This window comes from Leuciscus leuciscus, assembly GCF_965113295.1.
Source record: "Leuciscus leuciscus genome assembly, chromosome: 7".
NCBI lineage: Eukaryota > Metazoa > Chordata > Actinopteri > Cypriniformes > Leuciscidae > Leuciscus > Leuciscus leuciscus.
In genome coordinates this window covers 29,052,883-29,067,698 of record NC_138731.1, presented here as the reverse complement: position 1 = coordinate 29,067,698, position 14,816 = coordinate 29,052,883, and the positions used below count along the sequence as shown (strand labels likewise).

The following is a 14,816-nucleotide window of genomic DNA, read 5'->3' as shown; positions in this document are numbered from 1 at the left end:
GACATCACTTTTGGCCACTTCTGTACACTGTGAAATACTCACAAGAATAAAAACAAGCCTCTGTGTCTTTTACCCTTTTGGAAGGAACAGTTAGGTTGGGAGGCTCTGCTACTGAGATTGTAGGACTTTATGGAAGTTATCACAAAGACTTTTAATCATTGCATCAATTCACTCATTTACATGTTTTTTGATCATGGACCCCTGCTTGAAGTATTTAAAACTATATAGTGATATCAATTTGTTTGCCATTGAATTATTGAAGTGGATGCCATGTAGTAGAGCTGAAGCCCCATGTCACTTTACAATACTTAATACATTTTAATTCACACAACGAACATATTTAATAAATTACCAAGATCAGACAAAGACAAAACACAGGAGATGCTCTTCTTAAAAAGTCTCATTTATTGTTGACGTCATATCACAAGACCTGATCACATGAGCACACAGACTGACATAAACCGAAGCATATAAGGAAATTAATTTTTAAAACGGTGACAGACAGTGGTACAGAGTGTTGAAGAATGAAGAGGAATGTCTACCGGTGTTAACTACCAGCATTTCAGTTAAAAGCAGGTATTTTAAGACCTAATCTTATGGTTCTTGGGATGGCTTCAAGAGTGGCTGTCTGAAGATGAGACAATTACAGATGCAGATGATAAGGCAACAGGTATTCAAGCACCTGAGAGATGGGCTGCGCTACAAAGGGCATGATTTAAAATAAAATGGCAATGATAAAATGTATATATACAGTTAAAAATGTCCTATATGAATGTTTCCAATTTGTTTTTAAAAGCATAATGAAGGTTACAGTAGCTCCTTCCATTTAAAAAGGCACTTTCATGTCTTCCAGTTGAAAGTGCACTGCTCCTCCTACTGGTTGTAGTGGTGAAGTCAATTTCTCTGTCTTTGGTCCCGGTTAGACAGGAGACGAGGCTGACCGAGTCTGCGGCTTGACATGGATTGAGGGCTGCATGTGCAAGGACACCCAATCAAAACCCAGCAGCTTTACAGTTTGGGCTGGCTTGACAACTTTATCTTCAGATTCTCGGCCAGTTTGTCCAAGAACTCAAAAGTGTTGAGGTAATCTGAGCGTGCAACACTTCAAAGAAATAAACAGAAAGAAATGCATATATAAATATCAGAACTATCCTTGCATAGGCATGGATATACTTTAAAAACTGTATTTTTATAGAAAGTGCTCAGCAATATCACTTTAACACTGAATTCATGCTGTCTTTTGTAAGTCCCCTATAAGTCATCATCAAATCCCCATGTCTAACACCACTCTATAACTGACAAAACCATAATAACCGAGAAATCTATCTAATGACCTTCAGTAAATACCATATATTTTAGAGCAAGTGACCCAGAGTAGATAATGGACGTACCCAGACATGCCCTTGATGCAGATGGCCAGGTCCTTGGTCATGAAACCAGCTTCGATGGTCTCGATACAAACGGCCTCTAGTGCCTCAGCAAACACACGCAGCTCTGCGTTCTTATCCAGCTCCGCCCGGTGCAGCAGCCCTCGCGTCCACGCAAAGATCGAGGCTGATGGGATAAAATTGTGAGTCTATGAAGTTGCATTGTGCGACAAGCATTGTTTTTATATGATCATGAAAAACAGTTTCTATCGCATCATCTGTGGATTTATTGATAAGACTGGTAATGAAGTAAGTGTCTTCCTCACCGATGGGGTTGGTGGACGTCTCCTTGCCCTGCTGGTGCATACGATAATGCCGCGTGACGGTGCCATGGGCTGCCTCAGCTTCTACCGTACGCCCATCAGGACATATGAGCACGCTGGTCATCATACCCAGTGACCCATAGCCTAGAGACAGAGACCAAAAAGTTTACTCACAATAAATTTCATCATTCTTTCATAAAACAATCACAAAGAGTAATGCCAAACCATTACGCAAATTCACGATAGGGCTTAAATTAATGCATATTTCACACCCGGTCACCACAAAAACATGCATAAGATTTTAACTCAAAATTATACACTACCATACAAAAGTTTGGGGTTGGTAAGATTTTTTAAATGCTTTTGAAAGATGTTTCTTTTATGCTCACCAAGGCTGCATTTATTTGATCAAAATACAGTAAAACTGTAATATTGTGAAATATTATTAGAATTTTAAACAACAGTTTTTAGTTTTAACATATTTTCAAATGCAATTTATTCCTGTGATGGCAAAGGCATTACTCTAGTCTTCAGTGTCACATGATCCTACAGAAATCATTCTAATATGCTGATTTTTATTTTTTTATTTTTTTTAAAAGAGAATTATATTAATGTAAAAGTCTTTACTGTCACTTTGAATCAACTTGATGCTTCTTTGCAGGATAAAAGTATTTTATTTTGTTTTTCAAAAAATGAAAATAAAAATAAAGAAATCTCATTGACCTCCAACTTTTCAATCGTAGTGTACACTGAGATAATCCATCATTCTTATTATGTTCAGTGCTGACCAATTCATTTATTCCATAGAATGTTTGGCATTGGTTGGCATTCTACATACTTACAGAGATATTGTTGAACATCTAAAACCTACCTCTTGTCCATATGCTATTATTCCGTCACACTTTTTTAAGCAAAATGTCGATATCATAGGGCCTGATCTCCTGTTTTCTATTAACATTTGTTTGAGTACTGGTACGGTCCCTGACTACCTAAAACATGCTTCAGTTACTCCCCTTCTGAAAAAATCTAATCTTGATATATCGGACTTAAGTAATTTCAGACCAATTTCTAATCTTCCATTTATCTCAAAAATCTTGGAAAAGGTTGTTTTCACTCAATTACAATCTTTTCTGAGAACAAATTAACTACATGATACTTTCCAGTCAGGATTTCGGAAAACTACACAGCACCGAATCCGCTCTATTGAAAGTTACTAATGACATAATGCTGGCTACAGATAATGAGAGTGCTGTTGCTCTGGTCCTTTTAGATCTCAGCTCTGCTTTTGATATGGTTGATCATACAATTTTTATTTCTCGACTGAATAATTACGTTGGCATTCAGGGTACTGTTTTAAATTGGTTCCAGTCTTCTTTAACCAACAGAAACTTTTCTGTACGCATTGGAAATGATACTTCCTCAGCAGCACATCTTTCCTGTGGTGTACCACAGGGATCTATTCTAGCTCCGATACTATTTTCTTTATATTTGCTGCCACTTGGTTCCATCTTTTCCAAATTCGGAGTATCATTTCATTTATACGCTGACAACACCCAACTGTACTTCCCATTTAAAGGAAGTGAAACCATGGCTTACACACAATTTTTTTTGCTTTAAATGAGAATAAAACTGAAGTAATACTGTTTGGACCAAGTGATTTCTATGACTCTGGTATTCTGGACCTTGGCGAGCTAAATTCTCATGTAACCTCATCTGCAAAAAATGTAGGTGTTCTGTTTGATAGAGGCCTGAAGTTTGATAAACAAATTGATTCTGTCGTAAAATCATGTTTCTTTCACTTGCAACGTCTTGCAAAAGTCAAATCTTTTCTCTTTCCAAAGAACTTCAAAATAGTAATTCATGCGTTCATCACCTCACAACTTGACTATTGCAATTCACTCTATTTTGGAGCTAACCAATCATCTATCGGGCGTCTTCAATCAGTTCAAAATGCTGCTGCAAGGCTGTTGACTGGTAGTCGAAAGTTCGATCACATCACTCCTATTTTAACTTCTTTACACTGGATACCGGTCAAACTGAGAAATGTGTTAAGAATTTTAGTTTTTGTTTAGACAGCCTAGCACCAGGATACTTATCTGATTTAATACATTCTACTACTATCGATCAGAACGGTGTCATCACTTTGGCTTAAAACACATTTTCTTAATGTGGATCTTTAATGCATTTATCAATTTTGAATTGTAATATATTTAATGTATTATTTAATTTCTTGTCTGTAATTGTATCGATTGCAACTTTTGTTTTTGATTATATTGTCCTGTTCAGCACTTTGGTCAACCATGGATTGTTTTTAAATGTGCTTTATAAATAAATAATGAAATGAATGAAAAATGGTTGGGTGCAAAAGATAAATATCTAAAATAATATGTGGTCATTTCACTGCATGTTAGTTTTACTCACCCTGAGCTACAGAGTCTGACTGCACATCTCCATCATAGTTCTTACAGGCCCAGATAAAGCCACCCTCAGACTTCATGGCCTGAGCCACCATGTCATCAATCAGCCGATGCTCATACCAGATGCCTTTGGCCTCATACTGAGCCTTGTAGTCTCTGCAACACACACACACAGTGTCAGAATGCTATTGTTACAAAATCAACTTATATAATGTTTTCCAGCTTGTTCAGTGTGCGCATAATTATGATTAATAATTATGATTAAATGTTTATGCTTTAATGCCATGAGAGGAGAAAATCTTTTATAAAGAAAAATGCCATGCGTTTATTGAATTAAGCCATTAAAAAAATTGTTTTATAACAGGCAGATTTTCACGGTTATCATACATACTGTAAAAGCACTCAATGCTTCTTTAGTTCAAAAGACCCTGTTTAACTAGATCAAGGTCAATTTATTCAGTGACAATTCAAACGCAACCATTTCATGGTTACTCACTTTTCATAGATCTCCTGGAAAATATCTTTGAAACGGCCATCATATTTCTTCAGGATGGTGTTCTTGGTGCTGAGATACATCGGCCAGCCTTTGGTCAACCCCATCTGTAAAGAGCTGTGAGCAAAGTCCCGGATTGAGCTGTCTGTGTTGTACATTCCCAGAGCAACTCCACCAGTACCTGAACATATATAATCATGACATTTGTCAAGAAAACCTGGTCTGAAAGCAGATATGCTTGAGTAAAATTATATTTAGAATCAAGTAGGCTACATTCCAAATTATTTCAAATCCAACCTTTGCACAATCATTTCATCTGATCAGTATTTGCAGACCCAGGAGAGTGTTAATCTGGCCATGTGGCCTTATACTGTAACACTGACTAGACAAACATGTTCGGTGCTCAAACAGGTCACAGTCCACTGTAATGACATCATCATACAGAGACATTTATACATCTTTGAGATACAAAAGGGCTGCATCCAAAAACACATACTTCCTTACTAAATAGTAGGTGAAAAACAGTATGTGAAAAGAGTAGTCTATGAGAATTTGCAGTGGTGTAAAGTATTGGTGTAAATGTAATTAGTTACCATATCTTTTTGGCTATTATAGAGTATCAACGATATTAGTAACTTTTACCCTCTACTTAACTACATTTTTTTTTAAAGTAGTCCTACATCCCCCAGGTATCCATTTTAAGGCAAGCGAAAAAAATTGTCTCTGATGACACACGTTTTACATATGTATTTTAATTTGTTACCATCGGGGAGACGATTCAGGGTCTTGATGTGCAAGTTCAATCGTTAAAAAACTCTTTTGTCCCTACTGCGGTTAAAATTTTAAATAGAGATTTTTTTTTAAATTGATGTAGGATGCTGCTAGTTTTTAAATAATCCATCGAAAAGTTGCTATTCTCTTATCATTGTATGTTATTGTATGTAGTACTGTGTTGTGTGTGATCGAAGTTGTGTACTGGCCATGTCATGCTGTCCAAGACAAATTTCCCAGAAATGGGACAATAAAGTATAAAGTGAAAGTGAAAGTACATGTACTCTTTTCTCCTATAGATTTGTGATTAGTAATGCAATTACTCATTACATTTTGCATGGCACCCAACTTTTTCTGCAACAGTTTATTTCTGCTACAAAAGAAGCGATATCACCATCTTCAGGGCACAGAAGGTACTATATCTTGTGCATTTTGCCTTTACTCACCCAAGCTTGTCAACAAGGCTACTTTACATGAATGCGAGTGCATTAGCAGGTAGTTGCTGAATCGCAGGATTCATATATTCATTCACATATATATACATATATATATATATATATATATATATATATATATATATGCTATCCTATATTTGTTATAATTTTCACTACTTGCACTGGACGTCATATATATATTATTACCATTTCATTTTACTTCATTTGTTATAGAGTGAAAATTATTAAAAAAATATAGGATAGCTTATATACTGTAACACACACACACACACACATACATACATATATATATATATATATATATATATATATGTATATGTGTATATATATATATATATATATAAATATATGGGGAGGGATTAATGATGAATTCATTAATGAAAGATTAATAAAAAAAAAAAAAGAATTGTACATTTTGATTTCACGGTAGCTTTAAAAAAATGATTCTAAATATAATTTTAAAACACCAATACTATTGTAAATCACTGTAGGTTACCTTCAAAGTCATGGACAACAAACTTAAGCGTCTCCCCTCCATTTTTGGGAGTGTACGTCATTTCCACTGTTCCAGGGCCCGGGACAACAAAATCTGTAGCTTTGTACTGTAAAAGTGAAGAGGACATGTCATTTCAGAAGATATTTTACCTGTTACATGATCTTACCAAGATTAAAGGATGTTTTCTTAGGCATGTACATTTTGATAAAACAGCAGCGATATGAAAAAAAAAAACCAGAACAAATTCACAATTAGACTTAATAATAGACATTGTAATATATGCACGATATATTGAGCTCCTCACCTGGTCACCATGTGCGTGTCTGCCAATAATTATAGGCTTGATCCAGCCTGGAACCAAGCGGGGAATGTTTTTGCAGATAATAGCCTCTCGGAACACAGTGCCACCCAGGATGTTCCTAAGTGTTCCATTGGGAGAGCGCCACATCTTCTTGAGCTTAAACTCCTCCACACGCTTCTCATCAGGAGTGATGGTGGCGCACTTGATGCCAACATTGTAGCGCCTCACAGCCTCCGCCGCCTCAACCGTCACCTTGTCGTCGGTGGCATCACGGTTCTCCATTCCCAGGTCAAAGCTACCACACACACACAGAAAAAAAATTTAAATTGAGTTTTGCTCATCTATGAGACCTACTCTGTGATGTTCTTGACATTTTAATAATCATTGTGCATTTCTTTGCAGATTATATTTTAGCAGTCAAAAAATCTGATAATTATAAAGCTCTATTATAAAGGTTCTATTATTGATGCCAATTCAAGTGGAAAGGAAGAAAAATGCGTTGTATAAACCTTAGCGCCAGAGACACAAGCACGCAGCAATGTTCAGAATTTTGCGGTAGCTCTGTATATTTCTATGACATTGCGGTAGAAGAGTAATTAGCTGGTGAAGTGGGTTTTCTTATTGTAGAGTTGACTAAAGTTATCATGAGCATTGTAATGTTTGAAGCAGATGTCATAACAAATGTCAGTAAACCAGGAAGATTCTAAAATGAGTTTATTCATAAATCTGTAAAGATCTTATCTTCATGCTGTGGAAATACAAACCGGAAGACAGGCTACATAAGGTCTCTAGCTTATAACCTGTCTGTGCTGTAGTGCAGTGGACTGTCACATGCTCGGAACACATACGAGCAGGTTTGAGTCTGACCTTGGTATTGTTCCGATCCCATCCCTACTTCTCTGCCTACATAATCCTTTACAATAAAAATGTCTAAAAGATATATATATATTTTTTTTTTTTAAGTTATAAAAAAAGTTTATAACTCAGTTCATACTGACAGCCAAATTTGTAATGTTGGACTCGGACACAATCAGAACACTAGCAGTCAGAAGATGGCGGCCCACGGCACACTTTAAATGAGGTCAATGGGAAACATGGTAATTTAGCACAAAGACACGGTTCCAGTGAACTGAAACAGAAGAGTTCATTTCTTACTGTGATAAAAACAGACAGAATTCTATTACAATTTAAAATAACTTTTCTATTTTAATATGTTTTTTAAAGTAATTTATTCCTGTGATGGCAAAGCTGAATTTTCAGCATCATTACTCCAGTCTTCAGTGTCACATGATCCTTCAGAAATCATTCTAATATGCTGATTTGCTGCTCAAGAAACATTTCTTATCATCAATGTTGAAAACAGTTGTGCTGCTTAATATTTTTGTGGAAACCAGGTTACATTTCAGGATTCTTTGAAGAATAGAAAGTAAAAAAAAAATGACTCTGAAATGTTTTACTGTCACTTTTGATCAATTGAATGCATCCTTCTTGCTGAACAAAAGCATTAGGCCTAATTTCTTTCAAATAATAATAATAATAATAATAAAAAATGGTACTGTCACTAAACTTTTAAATGGTAGTGTACATGTTTTTTTTTTTTTTTTGCCTTCTTGTAGGGGGACAACATATGTGGAATTCTGTAGAAAGCATGTTAAACATAGTAAAATGTGTTAACTGAGCAGAGAGTACTAGAGCCGAATTGTTTCAAAATTATTTCATTTATTATTCATATCCCCATGCATTTCATTCAGTAAATACTTTGTGATCTCCAGCTACCAAACACATGCCTTCAAACCTTTGAATAGTCAGGAATCTCCAAACTAAAGTTAAATCCATGCTGATTTAAATTCATCCAAGCAACTCTCACTTGTGCTCTGAGCAGATGAGCAAATGAAAGGCCTCATCTGTTCTGGATGTGTGTGACTGAAATAATGAAGGCGTCTTCTCTGAGTCTCTACAACTAGCGAGGAAGAGTGTGACACACTTTACACGCTTTAGATAGAGCATCCCTGAGCTACAACACAGTGGGGCGGAACTTTCCCATACTTTCCTTGTTCTTGGGCCTCGCTATTGTGAAGCATGCTGTGAACTTTCACCCACTTCCACTCCCTGGTGCAATAATGAGTGTGAAAAACTGTTGGTGGCGCTAGTGGATTTAGACATTTCAGAACAATTTATCATACATTTTCAGAGGCTGTCGTAGACTTAGCTCAGTTTAATCCGTCAATAAAAGCCTCTAGTGCTCAACACTGCGACTAAAGGATGTTGAGAGATAAAGATACGCAAACAATCTTACAACTCAAGCTCAAAGAGCAGTTCAGTGACTGAATGAACATGCATCAGGAGATCCCTCTTAAGTGACGACACCTTGTTTGCTAACGTACTGATAATACTCTTATCAGACTGATACGGTTTTAGTTTGCACTATTTTACCATACTTCAGGTCAAGTTCATGTACTTTATTTATACTTCATACTTCATAGCTAAAGAGCCACTCAGATTAAACTGTTACCATAAGCTCAAAGTTCAGATGCTGACGATTCATGACAATTTCAAGCACAGAAAGCGATGTTAAGTAATAAATGTTCTAACTTATGGGATGATAACACTTCTCTTTGGCCTTGAGGATTACCACATTGTGGCTTGAGAAAAACAGGAAATGTCATATTTGTAAAACTTGGCAGGTACCTTCTCAGTGGTGTGATTATTGTTAGTAATGCAGTTTTTGGCACTAAAATAAATATGTGGTAAGTATCAAAATAATAAAAACAAATAAATATCAGTTAAAAGAATATTTGAACAATAAATATTCATTAATTATTTTTAGAATATATAGAAAAAAAAAAGATTTTGAAAAGAGGTCCATATTACTTTATAATCATTTTACAATAGAAACAGTAACTATAGTGATATGGCATCAACTTTAGTACTATGGTTACCCTGGCAAATGTAGTAATACAAGACTAATTGGCAGTAAAGTTGCATTAAATCAGATTAACATGTACATAAGGGAAATCAAATATAATGAGAGAAACGCGCGCGCGCGCGCGCACACACACACACACACACACACACACACACACACACACACACACACACACACACACACACACACACACACACACTTAATCTCACCTGTGCAGGTCCAGCTCCAGATAAGGAAAGATGAGTTTCTCTTTTATGAGCTCCCATATTACCCTAGTCATCTCATCTCCTTGCATCTCGACCACAGAACCAGCTTTGATCTTCTGAGACATTTTGGACCCTGCAAGATTGATGACAGTTATATGTGAAGATGTGTTAGTACTTACTACCTATAGAATGAATAGATTCCATTGAGTAAAAAGTTACACAACCAGTGAGTCAGCATTTTTGACTTAAACCTGTTTTAACGGACAGCATTTTTGAACGTGCAGACTAATAAGCACCACATGTCCGATTTAGAAGTCTGTAGCATTTAACAAAAATTGTTTTTATGGTTTACAATGTTTTATTTTTAAACATTGCAGTGCCATGCTGTTCTTAAGTACCTTGGACTAAAATGCAAGTACAGTCCAGTATGGTATTACTATCTCTGTACTAATGTCACAGCTAGTGAAAGACATCAGTTAGTTATTCTCATGTTTCATGCATTTTCAGCTGAACTAACAGCACCTGACAGACAGGGAGCCATTGTGTAATATGACACTGGCCTTTTATCCACCACGACATATTAAGTGTATTATTGTATCAATTGTGTATCACTATTATTTTTATTTTTTTTACAGTCCTGGTTACATAAAGCAAATAGAACAAAGGTCAAATACAGGACGTGCAATACTGATTTACACATAACTTTATGTTTTAATAAATGAATCGTAATGAAGCTTTAGACGAATGTGGGGGTTATTTTACGATTTGTCGAAAAATGATTAATGCAACATAAACAATCCATTAAATATGTAAATTATAAATGATCAGCGAGATTGTAACAAGGTCTCTTCTGATGAATGCACCACTTCATAGTGTTTTCTTCGATAACGTTAATGCTCAGCATACCGGTAGCACTTTGCAGGAGACGTCAAATCAAACGACAGCGACTGTAATATTTAGCAAACAATCTAAGTCTCACAACCCAATATACGAAGCCTACCTTTTCTCTTGAGGTTGTGCGGGAGTAAATGAAGAGATATCAGATGGTTGATGTGTTCTTATGGAAGCTTGAAAGGTTTTGGACTAGTCTTGGAAGGCGTTGTTTTCGTATCAGCTGATCGGATGGCATAGGCTCTCCCCTGCTCTGCACTCCTCAATCAGATAATCATCCACCAATCCAAGAGAATAAGGAACTAACTCAAACGACTAGCCCCTCCCTCATTATGAATCATATTTGGAGGCATGTTTCTGGACAATTAGCTGTTTGAAGTGGGACAGACACTTGAATTCCTCTAGGTGGCGCTATACAGCTCAAAAAATGAATCCTTCGTTGAGCTGCACATTTTCTTCACCTTCTAAAATTGCAAATAATTAAGCAATGACTTTGTAAAAAACGAATTAAAAAAATTTACTTAGAAGACAAAACACATTTAGAGTCATATGTTCTGACATCCGCCAAAAAACGATTTTTTTTAATTATTTTTTTATTAGTTCATTATGCAATTAAGGAAACCATTTTAACATTGATGTCTTATCTTTACCTGACTTTCACACTGAATTCTGACGTTTAATTTTTGGTAATATTGTAGTTTCGGCCAATATTTTAAACAAATGCAAAACAACAATAACAACACCTCTCATCCTCTCTCATTTCCAAAAGAAATTGATGATCTTAACAAAAAAGGGCTTATCTTAAGGTCAATTTTGATTAATAAATTTGATGTTTTTGTGTTTTATGACGCATGGTTTGGATTTCATTGACGCAAAAAAAAAAAAAAAAAAAAAAAAAAAAAAACATATCTAACTCAAACTGTTATTATTATTAGTAAAGTCTGATTCAGCGAGGAGAAAATACCACGTGACTACGGCGGCCGTCTTGTCAATATTTATTTTATTATTAATTTACACCGAACTGAAAGCAGACAATGAAGAGTTGAAAAAATATTTTAAGACCCCATCGTTCCTGACAACTTCGAGACAATCCGGGCCACCATGCCCTGCCCATTTTGGACCCTCCATTTTAGACGACTACCTGCAATTCTACTCACTTTTATCGTACTTCTATGAACCTTCCTTACACGTCTATCTAAATTTCTATTTTAAGGTATTGCGTTCTATTTAAAGGTAAATGCTGTCACGCCTGTCAAGTATGCAGTCAATTGGTGTAGCATACTACCGCGTCATAAAAGTGCGTCTCTTGACCAAAGTAACAGAATTTTTTCCCCAAAGTAACAGAAAGCGGTAGCCTATACCAATTGCAATATGCATTACCCAAATTGTTAATGGTTTTGAAGCAGCCCTTACACACAAAACAAATGGGTGATTTCTATTATCATACATCCTGCTAACTTTTAGCAACAAAAGCATAAGAAACAGTATAATAGACAGATACAGGTTCAGCCTACCTCCAAAACGCATTCTGTTTCTTGAACAGTCCATATTCTCAGTCCACCATCACGAGCACGCTGCTCTTCATGTGCGAAACTGTATCCTCTGAGTTCGCGTGAGCAGTAAGGAGGACTATGGTAAGGACGATCAATGAAAGAGAGCAGTCGTTTGCCTGAGTGCAGGATTCAGACTTACCGGCAGATGTCACCATTTCATTGTTTATAAGTGTGGGTTCCACAACCATATTTTGTAATTTATACCGATGTGTATAATTGTAAAGCTTGGGCACAGGGATTTTCAGTATTTTAAATGACACGGAGCCCTAAATATGATCATCCTTATGCGAGGGACCCTAATTCTAAAATGACAGCTATAGTAGGCTACATTTTCATACAGTATACTATAATGTTTTTTACAACTTATGTGTAAAATATATATAAAAAATGCCTGCTCACTGTAGCAATGTACTGTTATTCTTTAATTTATTTGTTTATTTATTTAAATAATTTTTATTTAATTAATTTCTATTAATTTTATTAATTTTAATCATTTATTTATTTAAATCAAAAGCACATATTTATTTATTTTTACATTGTTTTTCTCTAAACTTTTCCACGAACCCCTAATGGTCCCCTGTGGCTCCACGTTTAAAAAACCCTGGTTTAGAATTCCTAAAATCTGCCTTTTATTTTGTATATTTTTATAGCAATGCAAAATTTGTTTTAAAGGGAATCCTTATAAGTCAAATTGCAAACTGAATGAATGGACCCAAGTTAAGGCTATGGCCTACTAATATCTTTTACAGTCTGTATGTCATCCTTTGGAATATTTTGGGCATACTGAATGTGAGTCTGCAGGCCAAGATGACAAATTTTATATTTGAGCGTTTGAGTTTTTAGCATAGAAGAGAAAAAGAAGAATGTTTTTTTTTTTTATGTTGAAGGGTTAGATATAAATTAAGATAAACTTGCTATATGCTTATTACATTTTTTATTCTTCTCTTTATATTTTGAACTACAGTATTTCCACCACATGTGGTGAGTTGTGAAATAGTTTAAATTTTTTGCCAATGTCAAATCACGTTCAATTGTTAGTCTCGTTATATGTTGTTCCATGGAGACACTGTATTTTATTTCTTCTATAAAAAAAATGACAATGACAATAAAGATTATTCCCCCCATTATTCTGGTATTATTAACAACACACATATTGACCGAGTACAAATTAAATATAAAATAAATGGTCAGGTTTACCAGTAAAACACTCTTGAACACATAGTTAAACTGTTTTTTTTATATATTTTTTATTTATTATACTGTTTGATTTATGAATCAATAACAAATAAAGATGATGTAGATGATAAAAAGGAGAAATCACTCAAATGCTAAGTTCTTAGAAGAAACATTACATTTTGTACAAAACTTCAGATGTTTTTTAACAATAAAAAAAAGAAAAAAGTCAAGTGGTGTAACCAAGTGAAAAGTACCAAAATGCTTGCCTTGAATTTTACCACATCACTTTATTATATTTTCAAAAACATTTTCAGACATGGCTTTCAAGGTAAAACAAATGTATTGTAACTGAAAAAAAGGTGCATTTCATCAGTTCAAAAACGCATTTTTGATTTGGCTATACAATTTTTTTTAATTTTTTTTTTTATTAACAAGTCATGCCAACTATATGCAAACATGTATTTTTAAATAATTAAAGAGTTTTAAAAATATATATCTAAACAGTACACTACCTTGACAAATGTAAATATTATAGAGGTGAAGACTATTCAAGTAATTTTTTATGTATTTTAAATATCTTACCAAATTTGTTTTGTTTTTCGACTATTTCATCTGAACAAAGAACCTTCCATAAATAATAAAAAGACAATGAGCTGGCACAAGGGTTCTAGCCTCCTCACCAGACCCTGCTCACCACGTGACGTGACATCTGCTGGTTATAGCAACTAGAGAACGCCAGTAATATTGATGTAGAGAGAAAGCATCGTGGTGGCACAGAGGAGTTCACACGGCATCAGTGCGCAGTCGCTTCACCAGTCGGAGCTCCGGTCTCCAGCGCTTCCGTTACGCACAGGTTCATCTCATCACCAAGCACCTGATTTACAGAGACAAGTACGCGGATTTTCGCCCTCTTTATGACACGATGTAAGGCAGATATGTGGGCTTTCCGTTGAGGGATATGGTCACTGCTGAGCTGCCAAAGTGGAGCCGCACGTATCACGGATCGGGGCGCTCCTGCAGGGTCTAGGATGCGCGCCCGGAACATCCCGATTCTTACCTGGGTTCGGGGCTGACCAGGAATCCACTGCCTCTGCTGGGCGCAGAGGCGGGAGGAGGTCGCAGTCGACCCGCAGCAGGATGCCCGTGATGAGAGGTCTGCTGGCCCCGCAGAACACCTTCCTCGACACCATCGCCACCCGTTTCGATGGCACCCGTAAGTGCGCAGAACGTACCAACTTACATTTCCTTCACCAAAGTGTCAAATGCAAATACAAAGTGTTTTGAGTAAATTCAACATCCAACCTAAGGTATTTGCATCAGTGCGTAAAGTGAAACAGTTGAAAGCTCTTAATGCATGCGTGGAGTCATTTCGTGTAGCAGGTTGCTTAGTTGTCTCGTAACATTGTTGTGGGTTGCTGGCATGCCATCGACAGCAGTCATT

At 35.9% G+C, this 14,816-nt stretch overlaps 2 protein-coding genes across 3 annotated transcripts in view; one reads left to right on the top strand and one right to left on the bottom strand.

Moving 5' to 3' along the window:
- Positions 1-384: 384 nt before the first annotated feature.
- Positions 385-12,298, bottom strand: idh1 (isocitrate dehydrogenase (NADP(+)) 1). Of its 2 annotated transcripts, none has more exons than XM_082176766.1 (9): positions 12,161-12,298; positions 9,759-9,888; positions 6,627-6,918; positions 6,323-6,428; positions 4,604-4,781; positions 4,112-4,263; positions 1,694-1,834; positions 1,392-1,554; positions 385-1,102 (listed from the first exon to the last, which is right to left on the bottom strand). In XM_082176766.1, exons 1-9 carry the CDS (start codon positions 12,192-12,194, stop codon positions 1,009-1,011), a joined length of 1,290 nt encoding a protein of 429 aa, XP_082032892.1. In that variant the 5' UTR covers positions 12,195-12,298; the 3' UTR covers positions 385-1,008. The 2 variants fall into 2 exon arrangements, with proteins under 2 accessions (XP_082032892.1, XP_082032893.1); XM_082176767.1 differs by lacking the exon at positions 12,161-12,298 and adding an exon at positions 10,756-10,912.
- Positions 12,299-14,138: 1,840 nt separating this feature from the next.
- The window catches only part of kcnh3 (potassium voltage-gated channel, subfamily H (eag-related), member 3), a 134,064-nt gene continuing 133,386 nt past the window's right edge, over positions 14,139-14,816 (top strand). The window contains exon 1 of the mRNA XM_082176365.1: positions 14,139-14,588. Within this exon, the coding sequence (XP_082032491.1) occupies positions 14,513-14,588 (76 nt within the window). The 5' untranslated portion in view covers positions 14,139-14,512. The remainder of the gene's footprint in view (positions 14,589-14,816) is intronic.